Genomic DNA, 19,320 nt, shown 5'->3' on the forward strand with positions numbered 1-19,320 from the left:
TATTGATATTTACCACATTTAAGGGGTTTCTTTTATGAAATTACTACGTTAGTTGTCGTGTGATGCACGGTAATTTTGAATAGCTATTATATACAAATACTAACTAGCTTTTGGACCCGTTCTACGCACGGGTTATGCTTAAGTTATATATTTATTTGAAACTTTACAAATTATCTTGTCACCAAAAAAAAAAAAAACCCTTTACAAATTATTTGAAAGAATTTATTTTATCGTGTTTTGACATATTATAATATTTTATGAATTTGTGGTAATAGACTAATAGTTGTAGAAAAAATGGCTTAAAATCATAAAATCATACCTCTATCGCATGACATATTAATCAACAATTTGTATAAAAAAACTACTTTGTAAATACCAAACACTTATTATAATTTACAATTTTTACATCAAATGTGAAGACATGATATTCTTCTTTAGTCTTTACCAATATATGTCTCTTATATTGCGCTTAATATCTTCAAAATTAAAGCCCCATGACACGCAAACAATGTCATCCTATGGAATTTCCATAGTATTCTTGCCACCTCAATATTTCCCTTTTCAATCATCATCCACATTGTTGTAGAAATTTCACATAGAATTTTGAGAGATAAACTAATTTTTTTAGTTTTTGAAACTTAATGAGTGTGAAAAAATCTTTATTGAAAATTTGTATTTATATAAGAAGAGGGGGAAGATAAGGGGTCAAATTAAAGAAATGAATTATGAATGTGAATAAATTGAATTGATAGATGGAATAATGAGAAGAGGAGAAGGTTTAGGAAATTTAATTTGTTATTGAATTAAAATAAAGATTACAAAATATAAAAGTTATTGAGAAATAAAAGGGGAGATGAAGAGAGAATTTCTTTGAAAACATAAGGAGGGAGAATGAATAGAGAAAGGTGAGAAAGAATGATGACATGTGTCAATTTTGGTTTGTGTTTTTAAATACTAAAGTATAGAAGTATAGATTGGTTGTTGGTGCAGTGGTGATTGAGACTGCACTTGATAGGGAGGATTGTAGTGTTCGATCCGCAACAACAATTAGGATGGGTTGAAACTTAACCACCTAGAACCAAAAGGGTGAATCGGGTGGAACACCAAAAAAAAAAATTCACCTACAAATTTATATATTTTTTTAATAGCAAAAATATTTCATTAATTAAAAGTCATACGACATCCACAGTAGAGATTCGACGTTAACAAATACATAAGATATTGAATTAAATAAAATTTTCCTTCATAACAACTACGATCGTCGAGTAGATCTTACACTGTGGAACATCTCCCGCTTATATCGCTGGGAAAAACAGCCTTGTTGGAGAGACAATCTAACGATCCTTTGTAGTCGTGAGGATGTTTTTCTTCTGATTCATCTGTCTGTATTCGAAAACTTCATAACTTTTTCACCAATAAAATAATTTCACGACAATCCATTAGATCTAATATCATGGATTCAAAACTAAGAAATTTCTCCCTCGAAAAGAGGAGTTAAACCTTGTCTTTCGAAGGAGATCGAAAAATCCTTGTCTTTAAAGAAGATCGGAAACCCTTTCTTTCGAGGGAGAAAAGTTCCTCCCAAAGGAGGAAGCATTATTATAAATCTAAAAATACTTTAAAGAAACAAGGATTGGGACTTTTCACCGGTTAACACCGATGGAAGCCCTTTCAAACTTCAATAATGGAGGCTAGGGTTTTGGAGAGAGGAAGGAGGAGAGAGGAGACCTACAAATATATATCATTTTCTTCTTATTAACTCAATGAATATATAGGTAATATGTATTTAACTCGTTAAAAAATTATTTTTTTACACACTACTCCATCCGTCCCTTTATTACATGTTTATTTCCATTATGCACGGGAATTAAGAAAGTTAAAGATTCCTTATACCTAAAAATTGGGAGTACAAATATGCATGTGGGGTTAGATCGTTAGAGAGAGATGGAGAGAGAGAAAAAAGTTGTTGAGAATTAGGAGAGAAAAAGTATTGGGAATTGATGTAAAGTACAAAAAAGAAAAAGAAAAATGATGAGAAATTAAATCATCAAAACAAAAATAATATTGGCAAAAAGTACAACCTATAAATAGAAACAGACACTTAATTTTGGTCACTCCAAAAAGAAATACAGGCATGTAATAAAGGAGGGAGTATTATTCATTATCTCTTATGCAATATTTCTTTTCAATGGCAAGCTAAAAAAACCTTTTTTGTGACAATGGTAAACTTTTGATCAATTTTTTTTACCTAAGTGTATGGTATAAAGAAGGATACACTAAATCTTTTTTATTCATTTATTTATGTATAAGATGTCTTTTTTAAATAGATTTTTTTTCGAAAAAAAAAAGAGAGAGAGAGACACCAGAAAATGATACTATATAGTTATTGATTGATATTTTCCAAACACTTGGAGGGTTAATTTTCAAAGTTATATTTGTGCCATTCGTGAGGGGAGCAAATGTTGGCTAACCAAACTATTATTGTTATTTGATCGGGTATTCAATAATTAATAACACTAGCTAGGTCCATAAAATAAACCAAAAAGTTTTATTGGATTTTCAAATTAAATATCGAAAACTAAATAAACATACCCTTGCAAATTTTCAAACTATACGTTATAAGCGACGGTAGTTTTAAGTTTTCATACTCATTTTTTACAAGTTTTGCTACAAAGAAAATGTGTTATGCTAGACTATTTTAATAAGAGATAATCAAAATCAAAAGTTCAAAAATTAATTCATATGTTGGGGTATGGGACAATTAATGTTGGTTGTATTCATTTCTCATCTACACTTGTTTAACACTGCCCACGTCTAATGTGTGAAATTATCCAAATGTCCTTACTCTTATCCCTCATTCACGACCTGAACCCTGCACCACTCCCAACACCTACAACCACCACTAAAAAATCAAATTTATTTTTGATACCACTATTAATAGTCATATACCCCAATACATGACGTAGTGGTTGGATTTTAGTGGTCTGCTTGAACATTTTTCAAGACTGATACGGTAACACATAAAATTTTATACAATGCCACTAGAAATTCCAAGTAAGTGGCTTTGATGTTAATTTACTTCGGTGGTGGTAAGAGGTGGCTAGTGGCGTAGTTTGCCGATAATGGTTGGGTGGGTTGTGGCCTTGTGGAGGTTGAGATGAGAGTTTGAAGTGGAAGGAGTGAAAGAAAAGGGTGTGCGGTAAGATTTAATTATGGATAACAACATCTTTATTCTATATAACCATGAGCATTAAATATGAATGCACCAAGTGCATCCTTTGGTCGAATTCCACTTTTATCTTATTAGACTTGATCTTAACCTTATTAAAACATATCCCCATAACAATATATGAATCTATTAGCCTTATCATATATATATTTGAACTCATTGCACCTAAAATAAATGAGAATAAAGTTAAAAAAAACTAAGTCTAATACCTCTAAATGTCATCAACATTTTTATCATACGACTTACGGATGGAAGGGAAGGGAAAGAAAATAAAGAGATGAAATATCTTTCATTTGGATAATAAATGAGGAAGGATGGGAATTATAGAGGCAGAGGAGGAGGAATTAAGGCCCTGTTCTCTTCACCTTAAAAAATAATATTAAGTAAAAATAATTTCAGTTCAGTAAAAATAAGTTCAGTTCAGTAAAATTAATTTCAGTTCAGTAAAAATAATTTCAGTTAAGTAAAAATAAGTTCTGTAAAATTCAGTTTTCTTAAAGAAGAATTATAATAGAAAATCAGTAAAAATAATTTCAGTTCAGTAAAAATAATTTAAGTTCAGTAAAAATAATTTCAGTTCAGTAAAAATAAGTTCAGTTCAGTAAAAATAATTCCAGTTCAACAAAATTAAGGTGAATCAAACAGGGCCTAAAATGTAAGAAATTAAATTGATTTATCTACGAGATATTTGGAAGAAAAAGTAATCAATATTCTTCCATACTCTCCCCCTCCTCTTTTCCTTAACCACACACTATTAATCAAAGAATACTTTTTAAAGATATGTTTTAACCAAGTTTCTCTTGTTTTGTCCCATATTTGATTAACCTCATTTCAATCAAATTTGATAAGAACTTATTAACTTTGATCTTATCCTATCATATGATTCATATATCAATAACATCTATCTTATCTTGTCTTATTTACTTAAATTTTATTTATTGTATCTCAACTTACGTGATTAAGCTCAAGCACATACAGAGTATGATCTAAACTCATTAACTTTAATCTTTCATTAGCCTTAATCTTATCCTGTCAAATTTCTTTAACCCCTATCTTATCTTATACTAATACAAACTGCGGAGTACAAACTTCGTATTATCTTTACACCTATCAAATTAAGGCGAGGTAAACAAAGCCTAAGGGCTTGTTCTGATTTACTAAAATGAGCTGAGCTAAATTGAACTAATTAGAGTTGAGCTGAAATGAACTGAATTGAATAGAGCTAAAAAGAATTGTTTACGAGAGGAAAAAATTAAAAGCTAAACTAATTAGAGCTGAATTGAATTGATTAGAGATGAACTGAACTGAACCGAAGTGAAGCCGAATGCCCGAATAGAACCAACCCAAAAAAGCATCTAAAAACAAGGTAGCTAGGCAACATGAAGCATGCCAACACCTAACACATCTCCTAGCACTCAAACATTTTTCTTAGGCCCCCCATTTCACTTCACTTTTTGCATTGCTCACTTACTAAGGCTTACAGAAAACGCAACGTCATACTCTCAATTTTGGCGAGCTTTCCAAAGACCCTCGTTCTCCTGCCTCCCTCAACACTTCTCACACTCTTTACAAGTGTGCAAAAAAGCGCCGTTCTTTCTCTCTCTTCGATTGACTTCACTTCAAATCGCTCTTTTTTTCTCTCTCTCTTTAGATCTCTCTGCTTTCTGGGTATTTTCTAGAAGAGAGAGAAAGAGTTTCAGCTATAACAATGGCAGCAGATCAATCCGCTAAGCCTGCCGGAGTTTGGCCCACTGTTAAACCCTTCGTTAATGGCGGTGCTTCCGGTATGCTTGCTACCTGTGTCATTCAACCCATCGATATGATCAAGGTTTATCTCTGCTCATGAATTTACATTTGGGTTTTGATTTTTTGGGAATTTTGAATTTTTAGGTTGAAATGTTGATTTGGGGTTTTTGTTATTTACTTGGGATTTGTGATCTGGGGTTGTGTTTGATTTTTTTGGTTGATTTTATGAAATGGGTATTATCTTTGAGTTGAAATTATGTGATCTGGTGTTGTATTTGATGTTTTTGGTTGATTTTGTGAAATGGGTAGGTGAGAATTCAATTGGGTCAAGGATCAGCTGTTCAAGTTACCAAGAACATGCTTGCAAATGAGGGTATTGGTGCCTTCTACAAGGTTTGTTTCGATCTTTTATCTCGATTTTTGTCAATTCTTGTACGTGCAATTTTAGTGTTTACAGTACCTTGCAAGTCTGAATCTTTATAGATCTGTTTTATAATTTATGTGCACAAAAGGTGGAATTTGTTGATCTTATTTTGCTTTCGATTTCGAGGAAGCTTGGTTTACCGGCGTTGGAAAATGGATTAATCATGGGTATAGATGTGTTATCATCTGGTGATTGTTAGCATTTTGAGTGGTTCACCTTGCACGTTGTGGTCTGATTAGTTGTTGTTCTGCAATGTATTGTTGGTTTGTTGATCTCATTTTGGTTTGGAAGCTGACAAACCAATGTGTAATGACTAGTATGGATTAATTTCAGAATTGTACATGTTGTGGTCTGATCAGGTGTTGTTCTGCAATGTATGATGATTGTTAGCAATCCTTAGCATATTGAGTGATTTGCAAGGTTGTATGTGGTTTGTCTGAACTGTTTTCCTGTATAGCATTGCTGGCTTCTAGATCTCCTTTCTGCTTACATAGCGGAGAACCTTGGTTCTTCAGCAATATGATAGTATAATGAGACATGGTTGAATCATGGAAATGTCATGTTATCCTATGATGATTAAGTATGTCAACTTGTCATTTGCAATGTTAGATGTATGTCCTTGTATTATTGGGATTTTATTTGAAGTAATTTATTTGGCTGTTTTAACGCTCTTATGGGTCATCTATCTCATATTGACTCTTACTGGTGCAGGGTCTGTCTGCTGGTTTGCTTAGGCAGGCCACATACACAACAGCAAGGCTTGGGTCTTTCAGGTAAGAATAATTTCTGGTTGATGTGCAAACATTGTAATTTTCGGTTTGTTTACCATCTAAGTATCTGATTTGATTCATAAGAAAGTGTTACTACATGTAGTCCCTCTGATCTGTCACCATCTGTCACCCTTCCTGGTGTTATGATCCTACTCTGGTGATATGATTGTTAGTACAATAGTGCATATGTGTCAAGCTCTATTATAAGTTGCTCCTTATAAAAGAAAAGACCTTGAGTTTTGTGATAATGACAAGTTGGTGTCACAAATCACAATATCATGTATTGATTGACATAATATGTGATGGGGAGTATTATGCATTTATGCTCTTCATGAGCATATTATTATTAAGTGTTTAAAATGTTAAGTTTGCTAGATTTCAAAAAGACTTTGTTCCATCTTCCATTCCTTTTATCATTCTTTGAATTAATAGTCTTCTATTGTCTTCAGGATATTGACGAACAAAGCTATAACTGCTAATGATGGAAAGCCTTTGCCTTTGTATCAAAAGGCTCTTTGTGGATTAACTGCTGGTGCTATTGGAGCATCTGTCGGTAGTCCCGCTGATCTTGCACTCATTCGTATGCAAGCTGATGCTACTTTGCCAGCTGCACAGCGGAGACATTACAAGAACGCATTCCATGCCCTTTACAGAATTGTTTCTGATGAAGGAGTTTTGTCACTCTGGAAAGGTGCTGGTCCAACTGTTGTAAGAGCTATGGCATTGAACATGGGAATGCTTGCCTCTTATGACCAATCTGTGGAATTCTTTAGGGATTCTGTTGGCCTTGGTGAAGCTGCTACTATTGTAGGTAAGATGATTTGCACATCTACTTGCTGAACTGTTGCTTCCTTCTCCCTTCCCTTCTTTGACAAGTTTTTTTTTTTTAAAAAAAAACAAAATTCTGCAATGAATTTCACGCTATAACTCTGTTTTTACATATTTTGTTGCATCCAATTTAGCTCTTATTTTGGGTGAGTAGATTTATATTTTGGCTTTTTTTGTTAGCCTACTTTTAAACTTATCAAACACTTGGGAACCCTAATTCCTTTTGGGTGACAGATTATCAGCTTATACACTACTTGTCTGTACCTGAACATTTCTAATTGGTGTCTTGGCATGCCATTTCTTTGGATGAGGCTAGTGTAAATGTGAAAACTTTTTGTTGACAAAAAAAAAAAAAGTGAAAACTTTGCTAGATAGATTTGGTATATGATTCATATTTGTTTTTGTTACTTTATATTATGCAAGTTTTTCTGTTCAAGTATACTTTTCTCCATGCTTATTTATAGTTATCCATTTTCTTAGTTCTAGTCTTTCATATACTTCTGTGTAGAGAGATATAATTTGAACAGGCTGAAGGTTTTAGTATTTATTACTTAGCTGGACACTACAGCTTTATGTGATCAAGTGCAAAATGTAATCAATGGATTGGAGATGAAAGTGCATAAGCTCTTAATCACTTTCTTATTTATTTTTTTATTGTTAACTTTGATTCATCTATTCACTTGATTGCATAGTTGGTATGGTATTGAAATTGTACCTCAGTTTATGCACAATTACTTTTTATACCATCCAAATTTTTTTGGTTAAGTTACCAATTATGTACATCAAATTCAGTTGATGTACAAATACTTGAATACCATCAATTGTATATATAATAAAAAATGGACGTATTAGTAAAATAACTAAAATTTATAAATATTTGGCACACATTTTCCAAACTCATCTGCCCTGGCAGACACTTAGTATTTGTATGTTGTTGAAATGGCTCAAGTACTTTCTCAATTCAAGTTAGTGCCAACTTTGAAGCATGAGAAATAATTCTGTGTAGGAACCCTTGTATGTAGTTTATCTTATCCACTTATTTCTGCCATACAGGTGCTAGTGCTGTTTCTGGATTCTTCGCTTCTGCTTGCAGTCTACCATTTGATTACGTGAAAACACAAATTCAGAAAATGCAACCTGATGCTACCGGGAAGTACCCATATACTGGTTCGTTGGACTGTGCAATGAAAACATTGAAAGCTGGTGGACCCTTGAAATTCTACACTGGATTCCCTGTCTACTGTGTTAGAATTGCCCCACATGTCATGGTATATAACTCTTCATCCATCCTCCTCTATTTTGTCTTCTTTCTTTCTTTCGTTATCATTGGGGTATATTGGATAAATGGCTTGCAAATTGACGCCTCACTTGTCTGATAATCACAACTGTCTGAGAATTAAGGAACTACCTTTCAACCCTGTGATGAGCATATCTATTATGCTCCTAAGTGTACCAAGGCTTTTTTTGCTGTGCTCACGTGGGACTACCTTTTCACATTTGAGGCCATCCTAAATGAGCTAATCAGTAAAAAAAATTTGCCTTTTGTATACCTAAGATACCAGGGCAAGAGGAGCTGCCACATTGGTGATCCTGTATACCTAAGATAGGGGAGCCTGGTCCAGGCCCAGTTGTATTTGTTAACTAATTGTCAGATTTATGAAATTGGTGTTTTGCAATTCTGTTGTTCGTGGCAAACCACATATTAACTTTCATTTCTCCCTTTTTGGTCATTTCTTTTATGACATAATCTAACTCTGAGTGATCTGCTTTCAGATGACATGGATTTTCCTGAACCAAATTCAGAAGTTTGAGAAAAAAGTTGGATTGTAGGATCAGAGACAAGGTCATGCTGCCGTAATAGTCAACCTTAATATTGCAACTCTGGCTGTTGGTTTCAGGCCTCAGCAACAGTTTTTTCTCTTTTATCGCATTCAACTTTCAAATTTTGCTGGAACTGTAATAAATTAGCAAAAACTATCGGATTAGAATTACATGATTCTTTTGGGGTTGGATGAAGCCATCCTTAGTGGTAGCTGGATTAGTTACATTTGTGGGAGTTGAAGACTATGAAATCCTTGCGGAAATTGTAACCTCAACCATAACGTGGTTGTTTATTTTTTCTTCTTACAAAAATCACTCCGCTTTTGAAAGCAAAGCTTTGGCTCATTTACTGTTAATAGAGTTTATCCTTTCTTCATCATCGAAGGAGGTTTTTTTACTTTGAGCTAGCTAATTAGGATTCTATGGTTTGGTTTATATGGCAGGTTTTGAAAGACTTCCTTTATTTTCTGAGTTATTTATAGAGGATTTGGAAAGTAGTGAAAAATTTTAAATCAATTTTGTTTCCTACAAGTATTGTTCAGGAGCAATATATTTTTCTCCTTTGGAATTCTACAAAACTAATCAAAAATTGAATCCCTACAAAATATACATCAACATCAAATATACTAGTAAATGTGATTTAAAAATATTTATGAATATCTATAATGCCAATCGTTCATGCTGGTGCTTCTGCTAAAAAGTTTTAAAAACAAAACTCAATATAAGTATATCCACGCTTGGAAGGAGCTACACAATAATATAAAGGTGTAAACTTGTAAAAGAAAAGCATCACCAACTTTGTGAAAAAGGCATTTGAGAGAATATATATGAACATGAACATAAATTAAATGATTTTCATAAACAAATTGAATTGATATTTAGAACACATTTTACAAATAAGATTTCTAATGGCTCCAATAGTATAATAAGAACTGCTAAAGTCTCAAGCACTCAGCTACATTATGGTATTGCGATCAGGAATATCCTTTTTCATTTTTTTAAATAGTTATTCATGTTTTGTCATTAGTTTTAATAAAATTGAGTGTAATGTGTCCGTTGTGAATATTGAAGGTTTTGAGTTTTGTTTTGTTTTGGTAGATTATCGTGAGTTTGTTTTGTTGATGAAGAATCATGCAAGATTAAATAATAACCATTTCTTCAAATTCAATCAAGTGAATTAGATGGAAATCATTCTTGCGGCTATAACTATCACTCTTACCATTTTTTAAAAAATGTATAGCAATATGTGCAAGTGATATCCCATAGTGTAAAATCGTTCCTCAACAATAGTTTTGATAAAGGAATGTAATAACCCCATAAAATCATTGATTTCTCCTTTAAGTATTGAATGGCTAACGGCCGAAAAGTACGAAACTTTATTATTTTTAAGAATGAGATTTTTAGCATCCCTAAAACCTTCCACCGAGCGCAATTTGCGTTCAAAGAGTGGAATTATAGCATTCTCATAAATACCTCTTTAAGCTTGGGGTCTCCAATGCAGAGATCTCAAACCCATCATCTACCTCACCCAAACCACCCCAACCCAGTTGGTTGCGTGGGAGGCTCCTCCTCTCAATTCTTTCAAACTCAACTTCGACAGTTTGGTGAAAAACAACTCAGCAGAACATGAGTCATTATCGGAGACAGTGAGGGTACACCCATTACAGCACAAGCTTTCAACCTTGGAACCACCAATGTCTTCGTAGTTGAAGCTTTTGGCCTCCACAAGGGAATCATCCACGCCCTCCAACAAGGAATACAAAATCTTCTCATTAAAGGGGGACAACCTCCTAGCTGTCAACGCAGTAAACGGTATTTGGTCGACCCCATCGCAAATTGATCACATTATAGAAGATATAAAGATCCTACTTCATAGATTTCCCTATTGGGGAACTTCGGTATGTCTGTAGAGAAGCAAATAGAGCAGCAGATTGGATTGCAAATGTTGGGCATCTTGTCACCGACAAATTGGACATTTCATTTTGCATCTCTTCAGCTTTATACCCCATTCTCACCTCAGATGCTTTAGGATCGCCACTCGTGAGGGAGGTCCTAAGTCTTTCCTTTTATCTTACCTTTAAAAAAACAAAAAAAAGATTTTTGTTATAAAATAAAGGGAATAGGAGAGAAGATTTAGAGAGAATTAATCTGTATGTTCTACTTGTATTTCATATAATGGAGGTATAGATATATATAGATACAATATAATTGATAGGGTTTGCTTGGAGAATAATAAACCCTAAAATCTAGAAAGTTCTGGAATGTTACAAGGGTATAATGGGCATCCACAAATATATACTTCCTCCGTTTTCTTTTACTTGCAACACACCTTTTAAGCACGTAGTTTTAGGAGATGATTAGTGAGGGTAAACGAGCGATTTTATCAATATAATTTTTACACGAAAATTAGAATAGGGTTAAGTATCATTTGTAAAAATCATAATGAAAAATTTGTCCGTTTACATTACATAAACCCGACCTCAAAACACGTGCCACAAGGCTATGTTGCAAGTAAAAGAAAACGGAGGAAGTATTTCATAACAATTTTCTATTGTCAATTAATTGATGCACCTGAATGTACGATGCGCATGTTAGTAATTCCCTTAAATATAATAACCAGGGAAAACAAATGCATAAATTTCATCTTGAGTTTTGACTTTATCCATTTGTTGTGAATTAAACCAGATACTGGGCAACAAGAATGAGCACAGTGAAAGGAGTGGCAGTCATCACCGGCGCCAACAACACCATCAACGGCTCTCTCCACTTCATCCAAAACTCCAATGGTATGTCTTTCTTAATATTCTCTGTCCTTCATTTTTAAACAAAAATCGATCACTTGAATATTTTAATTTGTGAAAAAATGCAGGGGTAACTCATGTAACTGGAAGAATTACAGGCCTCACTCCTGGCCTTCATGGCTTCCATATTCATTCTCTTGGTGATACCACTAATGGTTGCAACTCCACTGGTAATTTTTAATTATTAATCCTCAATTCAAAGTTTTTATTTTTATATTTTTAATTTAAATTTTTTGGGTGGTTTATGATAGCTTGATTAAATTTGTTTTTATTATCTCATTTCTTTTGATTTGATAAATGTTTTTTTTTTTAAATTTTCTTAGGGACTCATCAGTTTATCATGCTTGATTAATATTTTTTTTTTTTTTGAATTTTAATAATGTTTTTATTTGATTTTATTATTTTACATTTGTTTGATAGCTAGATTAAATTAATTTCTGGGTTTGCTTTTAATTTTGTCCATCTTAATTCTTTTGATTTGATTTGATTGATTTTTTTTTGTTTTCTTGGGGGGTTTATCAATATATGTTGCTTAATTAATTCTTTTTAGAGTTGTTTTTTTCTTATCATGATTATATGTATTTGATTAATGACTTTCTTTCTTAAGGGCCTCATTTTAATCCGTTGAAGAAGGATCATGGAGCTCCATTTGATTCAGAGAGGCATGCGGGTGACCTGGGAAATATTGTTGCTAATAGTGATGGTATGTAGTTTTTTGGTGGGTATTTAGCAAAATTTGAATTATTTGGTTGATATTATGATATGACTTTAAATTATTTGTGTTTTTAGGGGTTGCCGAGGTTTCAATTATTGATTCCGAGGTAAGATTTTATAATTAGAAATGCCATTGCTTTTAATTCTAGCAATAGTTGAATTGGTGAGATTTTCTGATTAATTTGAGTGTAATGTATAATGATATGGTTGTACTTATAGTTACCATTAATTTCCCCAAACACGGATGCTTAATATAGAATGAGTAGGGTGTAATTTAGTGGGTGAATGTTTAATTTTAGTTTTATAGAGCTAACCAGTTGGTTAATTGATTGATTATGGCCTTGTAAAACACAATAGTATTTGCTGTCAAAAAAAAATGAATAAATACGTGTAGCATTATCGGATTGTTAAAGCAAGATTTTTTTTTTTTTTTTTTTTTTTTTCTCATAATCTTGTTACTTTTGGTAATTTAGATACCACTTAGTGGGCAACACTCAATTCTTGGGAGGGCTGTTGTGGTGCATGCTGATCCAGATGATCTAGGAAGAGGTGAGCCAAGAAAGTCTTTTATCATGTTGAATGTTGCTTAACATCTACATCTCCTTTGCTTTCATTGTAACTTGCGAACTTCCTTCTTGTTGTGCTCTCTGTTTTTTCATCTTTTCAGAATTATTATTGTCATTTGTGGAAGTTCCTTTTGCAACATATACAGAGTATTTATAAGATGTTTGAAAATTCTCTGTGCTTGAACTAGGCAATGATTTGTTTAATCTAAACATAAAAACTGGTTGATGACTTTTAAATACTCCAACATCCATAAGGAGTCAAAAAAGGCATATAACCTTTTAAACACTACAAAACTACGAGAACTAGCAGAATTGCAACCATCCACGAGCAACATTTAAGACAACTGAAAACAATCACATTCTGACTAGTCCTTGCATTCTTTTCTGCACACTATACTGGACATCCTGATTCCTGAATCACCTTTAGCACTGTAATAATTCTTCTCTTTGAGAGAACTTTATTCCTTTCCATCCAAATCTTATACACCACTGATACAATAACAGACACCAAGACCCTTTTCCTGGACTTTGAGCACATGTATCTCCTCTCTACCCAGCTAAGCGGTATAGGAAGTTCCTTGGCCCTGGTGTGCACACCTAACCAAATTCTTAATCCCCTGTATCAATCACTGTATGCATTGCCTATTGTAAGTACAATCAAAGAACATGCTGATGTGATTCTGCCTCTTGATCAATATTTGAACATTTATCTGAATTATGCTACTATTTTCTGAAATTTCTGTCTGGTTTGCTATCTTTTGTGCTCTAGCCAGACTGTGCACTAGTGTCTAGGAGCACTAATATGATCCCAAACCAATTTACTCTAATGTAGTCTCTGACTAGGCTGGCAAGCTCCAGCAACTCTTTATACAGGTTTTTTATTTTTTTTTTTATTTTTTTTTTGGGGGGGGGGGGGTTTGTGTAAGAAGAATTCCCTTGCAAGTAGAAAGAGGTGGGGGGGGGGGGGGGGAGTAGGGATCCCACTTGCTTGGGGTGAGAATTGAACCCCTCCCAGAGCCTCACAGCAGTGGAAAGAGGGCCTCCAACCAACTAGGCTACCAACTCTTCTATACATCTTGGCTACACATAACTTGTGTTGATTCAACCAAGCATCACCTTGTACGAGAAGAAATTTTCCAATCCTGTTACCCTTTTCATCATATTTAAAGGGTTCTCAGAGTTCTCTGTTTACTTTGTAGTCTGACTTCCACCTATTATTGTCGGTAATCAATAAGTGACTTGTTGATTCTAAATAACCTCTATATGTTATAAGTTCTACCTTGTTTTTTTTATACTAAATCTTTCTATGGATTGTATGCTGTCTAGTGTCTATCGCTAGTAGTATGAACTCATTTAAAAGACTACAAGTACTTGTCTATGTAGGGGAGAAATTTCCAGACCATATGTTTGGTGTTCTATTCTTTTAGTTTCTTTAATGTTGACCGTGCCAATACCTAGCTTAAATGAATTTGTAATTAAATTATTACATCATTACATGCAGCGTCCTACATCTTCCTGATTATTATTTCTGGATGATTTGGGTGAAAGTCGTTGAGATCATTGTACCTCCAGTGACCTATTTCATGGGAGTCGATTTTTTTTTTTTTAATTTTATTTTTACTGTCGATAAACAAATAGCAATTACTCGAGGGCTATGGTTTCTCCTTACATCTTTCTTCATGAGAAATAATTCTGGGGGTTTATTTGGTCTGGTACTCTGGTTGCACTCTCTTAGTCTTTGCTGATTATATATTTATATCCATTGATGAACAGGTGGACATGAACTCAGCAAAACAACAGGGAATGCTGGTGCTAGAGTTGGATGCGGTAATTATTTATATTTGCAGTTAGTCATCTTTGACCTTGATTCAACTAAGAAAGAATGATATAAAGAAAAAGATAGGCTGTTACCTTATTTCTGTGGAACTTACCTTCTGACCATCCAAATCCTGTTGGTAAAAATGGACATCTCAAACACTTTCTTGAAACCCAGAAATTCAAAATTGAAAGTTCAACATTTGTAAGATGTAACCTTCTTGCTTTTATTGCTGCCTTTATTTTGCCAACTTAACTCTTAGGTTAACATGGATACGGTTGCTTAAACGCTTGAATTTTAGGCTAAAAATTTGAAAAAGACGATATTGCCTGAGTTCTAACCCTGAACACAAACTTTACAAGATTCTGTTAGCTGATTTTATGTGGCATAGTTGGTTCATCTTTTACATTTTCCCTTAAGCATATTAATATTTTTTGCAGGTGTAATTGGGCTGCAATCGGCTGTATAGATCTTTTGCCGAACTATTTGATGGAAAACGTGAACGACATGATGTATGGTTTCGTTCTTATCTTATTTAGTAACTATACAAGGTTAAGGACTGTATATTTAGCTTATTAGTAAATGAATCTATCTTTGAAATTGAACCATTAACAACCAAAGAATTGTCTGCTCATATTTCCGAAAACTGGTTAAACACTGCGCTATATATGGAAGTGACTTGCATTGATCTTTAAACAATATCCATAATAAATCAAGTAGTTCAGGTAAATAATCAGATTCTCAACAAGGAGACCCAAAATTCTTAGCTAACTAGCTTAGTAGAGAAACTTGTTTCCGATAGCTAAGATAATACTGCACTTTGTATATTATTGTGAACATATCCAAGGTAAATATAAACCTGCAACAGAACAACAGTCAGTCAGTCATTATGGATGTTGGGAATTTTTTTTTTAAAAAAGACATTCTTAATACTTAGGGCCTGTTCAGTCAGCTTAATTTCATTTCAATTCAGTTCAGTTCAGCTCCAATTAGTTCAGTTCAGTTCAGTTCCTAATTTCCTTCTCTCATAAAATATTCATTTCAGCTCTATTCAGTTCAGCTCAGTTCAGTAAATGAAAACATGACCTTAGTATTTACTTATCTCATTAGCAACAAAAGAAGTGAGTAAGATTAAGTGACATTAAAATTCCTTCGTTTTATGGAAGCTAAAGGCAGCAACCAGGAGATATCACAAACCTCTTGTTCTATTGACACATTAAATTCCTTAGTTTTAAGCTCCTCCACTGTTGGGTTTACAATGCTGATCAGGTGTTGGGCACAACGTGCACATCTCCTTGCGAAAGATTCTGCCGAAACTATGTTTTGCTTTGCTTGTAATTTCTCTCATTCTCACCAATCTTTTGTCACAAAAAAAAAAAAAAAAAAAAAACCCAAAAAATACACTTAGTAGATAATCAAGTAACCGTCACTAAGCTATCAGAATATCCAATGCTCGCTCACAAGTCAAGTATCTATCATAAAACGTAAGGCCTAGTAACTGAAATTAAGTAGCATTTTATCTTTGAAGGCATGCTTGGATTGAGGGAGATGTAATACTAGGGTAATAAAAGTCAAACTAAGCAAAATGAAAGTGAATATAAGGAAGGAGGAGATAGTGATGGTGTGATTGTAAGGAAAATAATGTAGTGATGGTGTGATTGTAAGGAAAATAATGTAGTGATGGTGTAGTATGAGGTGAAGAAAGAGGAACTAATTCCCTCATATTGGGGGTAATAGTTACACTAGGGGGAAGGTGGGTAGCTATTACCCTCATTATGAGGATAATAATTCCTCCATCTCTCTCTTTTCCTCATGGCACAAATATCTTATTTCATTTGTAAACACCTTATCTCTTACAACACCTCCTCTAATTACTTATGTTTATTCAAGTTTGACTTTTATTACCCCCTTAATATATTACCCCCAATCCAACCAAGCATTCCCTGAATAAGATATATTACAGGGAAGAGGATTAGTGGCACACCAAAATCAATCAAAAAGAATAAATATTTAAGTCATATCATTGAATAGATTATTAACTAAAGTCGTTACTTAAGTGTTTCAAACCAACAATCAAGTAAAATAATACGAAGTACTAGAAAACTCAATTAGATACATTTAAGTGTTCAAGCAAAGTGTTTTTGTGATTCAATGACCTTCATATTCAGGTTTACAAATATCAATTTCACAAATTTGAAATTGCAATTCAAACCCATAAATTTCTTATAAGAATATTTTGAATCAGCAAATATTCAGGGTTTTTTGTTTACACCTTCAAAGTTGCAATTAAATATATGTGTATCAACAATAACGTAGTGACTATATTTAGGAAGAAAAATAACACTTAGTGGTCACTCAGCAACAAGAAACAGAGCAAGATTAACTTGTAAAAATGAAACACCATGGAAACTTAAGCTACATAAATCACTCAATTTCCAATATGATGAAATTACTGATGCCGAATAATGAAAATTAAGGCATAAACCTGCTAATTTAATTAGGGGAGGAAGGAAGGAAAGCATTCAGGAAGTTGATTATATAGTGAAAATCACAAAGGGGAAGATAGAAACACGCACCTTTAATGTTGATGTCGGGGATGTGTTGAATATAGAGCCAGTCCTCTCCAGGTGGATCCTTTTGGCATCTTCTCTGCAGGCTTTCTGAACAGCCCAAAATCTCAAGTGTTGTGAGTGAAGTGAGTTTGGGCATCCAATTTGGGATTGCTTTCAGTGTTCTGCATGCGCGAATTGTTAGGTGTTCGAGGGCAGGCAAGAACTGCATCCAATTGGGAAGATCCACCTTCTCCTTGCCCATCCAATTAACACGCTGTAGTTCAGGATTTAAAATCTCATAACCTGAGGTAGATGCAGAGGAGGATGCTGGAGCAACTTCATCTCTTTTCGTATCTATAATTTGCAGTCCTTCATTGTCTTTCTCTAAAGATAGGTCTTCCAAACTAGGACATGAAGGAAGACATGTCAACTCCAAGCAATTGTATATATACAAACGCTTCACTTGGGGAAGGCATGGTAGTAATTGCTGTGATTGTGATTGGAGGTTGTTGCCACTGTTGTTGACTTCTATCCTGCCTACTTCCCCTCTCTTCCATCCCTTCAGCTTGGGCAGATCTTGTAACGCAACAGATTCAAGGGAGGGAAGGAATGATAGTTCCTTGCCACAGCTTCCCAATCCAGACATAGGCATTGGGGAACTGGAATTAGGCTTTGAAGGATCATCTACTTCTATGTACTCCAAGTTTTCTAAATTACCAAGTTGAATAAATTTCAGATGACAAAAGTTTCGCATGCATGGCAAGTACTCTAATTCCGAACACATAAACAGAGAAAGATGTATGATATTTGGGAGAAGGCTTAACCAACAAGGCATTTTTACACCATTGTAATTCTTCACAATTAAATGCTTTAGATTAGAATGTGGCTGCAAATCTTCCATCAAACTTAAATCTTCATCCTTTCCTCCATCATCACCCTCTTCGTGTACGAAAACAAGTTGTAATTCATTGAGATGTTCTTTATTCCTCATGTATAAACAAGTTGTAACTTAGCCAACGAAGGCAACTCAACGCACCAATGCCCTTAGGCATATATGTAAGACTATCACAATCCCTTACATCCAAGAGCCTGAGTTTAACTAGTCTACTCAGATCTTTTGGTGATTCTCTCAAGCTCCAACACCCCTTTAAAATTAAGGTTTGTAGATTATAGAGTCTTGTAAATGACTTAGGAAGCACTTGCAGATCTATACTATAGGAGAGATCTAAATACCTCAAATGCAACAATTCACCTATGCAGCCCGACAAACTTCTGATTTTTAAACTACGTAAATCCAATGCCCTCAGGAACCTACAATTTGCTACTATTGCCTCCACCGGAAACTGGGTAACTTCTATAATAAGAGAAATAAGATAAGAACGAATATGGGTCTTGCCTAATAAAGAGTAATTGCCATGTTCCCTCATGCTTGCAATAAATAGATGTGGAACATTTATTTAGGTTGTATCTAATGATATTTGTTGCATCAAATATCTCCTTCGCTAAGACATCAAGAGCAATATCATGCATGAGATCGTGTATCTTACATGTGATGATCTCACCGGAATAATTTTTCTGGACATCTTGGAAAAAACATCTCTTGAACAAAATTGAAAAATATTCCTCACAAGCATCTTCTATACTTTGATATCTATCCAGTGGAACAATGTAGCCTTGTGCCATCCAAAGGCTTTTCACCTTCTCTTTCTCCATAACAAAATCCTTCGGAAATAATGCGCAGTAACTGAAGCAACTCTTTAATGGAGATTCAAGATGATGGAAGCTCAATTTTAATATGGGCATAATGCCATTTTCACTCTCCCTAATGTTGAAATTTAACTGCAATTTTAAATTTCAGAATAGGGCTCAAGTGCAATATCTTGTTCATTGGGAAGGCTTTCCAACTTTTGAGGCAACGTGGGAACCTACAGAATACTTTGAGCAATGTTTTCCATACTTTGTCATTTTTTTGGGTGGCTATGATTTGGGAAACTAGTTAGCTAGCTAATTATGAGTTCTGATTTTGGCGGGAAAAACTGTTATGTTAGTGGAG

At 34.1% G+C, this 19,320-nt stretch overlaps 2 protein-coding genes across 2 annotated transcripts; both read left to right on the top strand.

The window, feature by feature from the left end:
* Positions 1–4,745: 4,745 nt before the first annotated feature.
* On the top strand, positions 4,746–9,215 carry LOC145608756 (mitochondrial dicarboxylate/tricarboxylate transporter DTC-like). Its single transcript, XM_081664359.1, has 6 exons — positions 4,746–5,057; positions 5,285–5,368; positions 6,111–6,172; positions 6,619–6,980; positions 8,051–8,265; positions 8,771–9,215. Exons 1-6 carry the CDS (start codon positions 4,938–4,940, stop codon positions 8,825–8,827), a joined length of 900 nt encoding a protein of 299 aa, XP_081520485.1. The 5' UTR covers positions 4,746–4,937; the 3' UTR covers positions 8,828–9,215.
* A 2,231-nt stretch (positions 9,216–11,446) lies between these two features.
* LOC145607865 (superoxide dismutase [Cu-Zn] 2-like) lies at positions 11,447–15,414 on the top strand. The gene is made up of 7 exons (XM_081663459.1): positions 11,447–11,604; positions 11,688–11,789; positions 12,227–12,322; positions 12,409–12,440; positions 12,807–12,882; positions 14,673–14,726; positions 15,156–15,414. The coding sequence occupies exons 1-7, from the start codon at positions 11,520–11,522 to the stop codon at positions 15,182–15,184; spliced, it is 474 nt and encodes a 157-aa protein (XP_081519585.1). The 5' UTR covers positions 11,447–11,519; the 3' UTR covers positions 15,185–15,414.
* Positions 15,415–19,320: the final 3,906 nt, after the last annotated feature.

Source organism: Chenopodium album, chromosome 23, assembly GCF_948465745.1.
Source record: "Chenopodium album chromosome 23, dcCheAlbu1.1, whole genome shotgun sequence".
Lineage (NCBI taxonomy): Eukaryota > Viridiplantae > Streptophyta > Magnoliopsida > Caryophyllales > Amaranthaceae > Chenopodium > Chenopodium album.

Excerpts from the sequence above, each read along its gene's own strand:
- LOC145608756 (XM_081664359.1), top strand. The coding sequence starts at position 4,938 with ATGGCAGCAGATCAATCCGCTAAGCCTGCCGGAGTTTGGCCCACTGTT. Across the intron at positions 5,058-5,284 it reads AACCCATCGATATGATCAAG|GTGAGAATTCAATTGGGTCA; the intron begins GTTTATCTCTGC and ends TGAAATGGGTAG. Across the intron at positions 5,369-6,110 it reads GTATTGGTGCCTTCTACAAG|GGTCTGTCTGCTGGTTTGCT; the intron begins GTTTGTTTCGAT and ends TTACTGGTGCAG.
- LOC145607865 (XM_081663459.1), top strand. The coding sequence starts at position 11,520 with ATGAGCACAGTGAAAGGAGTGGCAGTCATCACCGGCGCCAACAACACC. Across the intron at positions 12,441-12,806 it reads TTTCAATTATTGATTCCGAG|ATACCACTTAGTGGGCAACA; the intron begins GTAAGATTTTAT and ends TTGGTAATTTAG. Across the intron at positions 12,883-14,672 it reads TCCAGATGATCTAGGAAGAG|GTGGACATGAACTCAGCAAA; the intron begins GTGAGCCAAGAA and ends ATTGATGAACAG.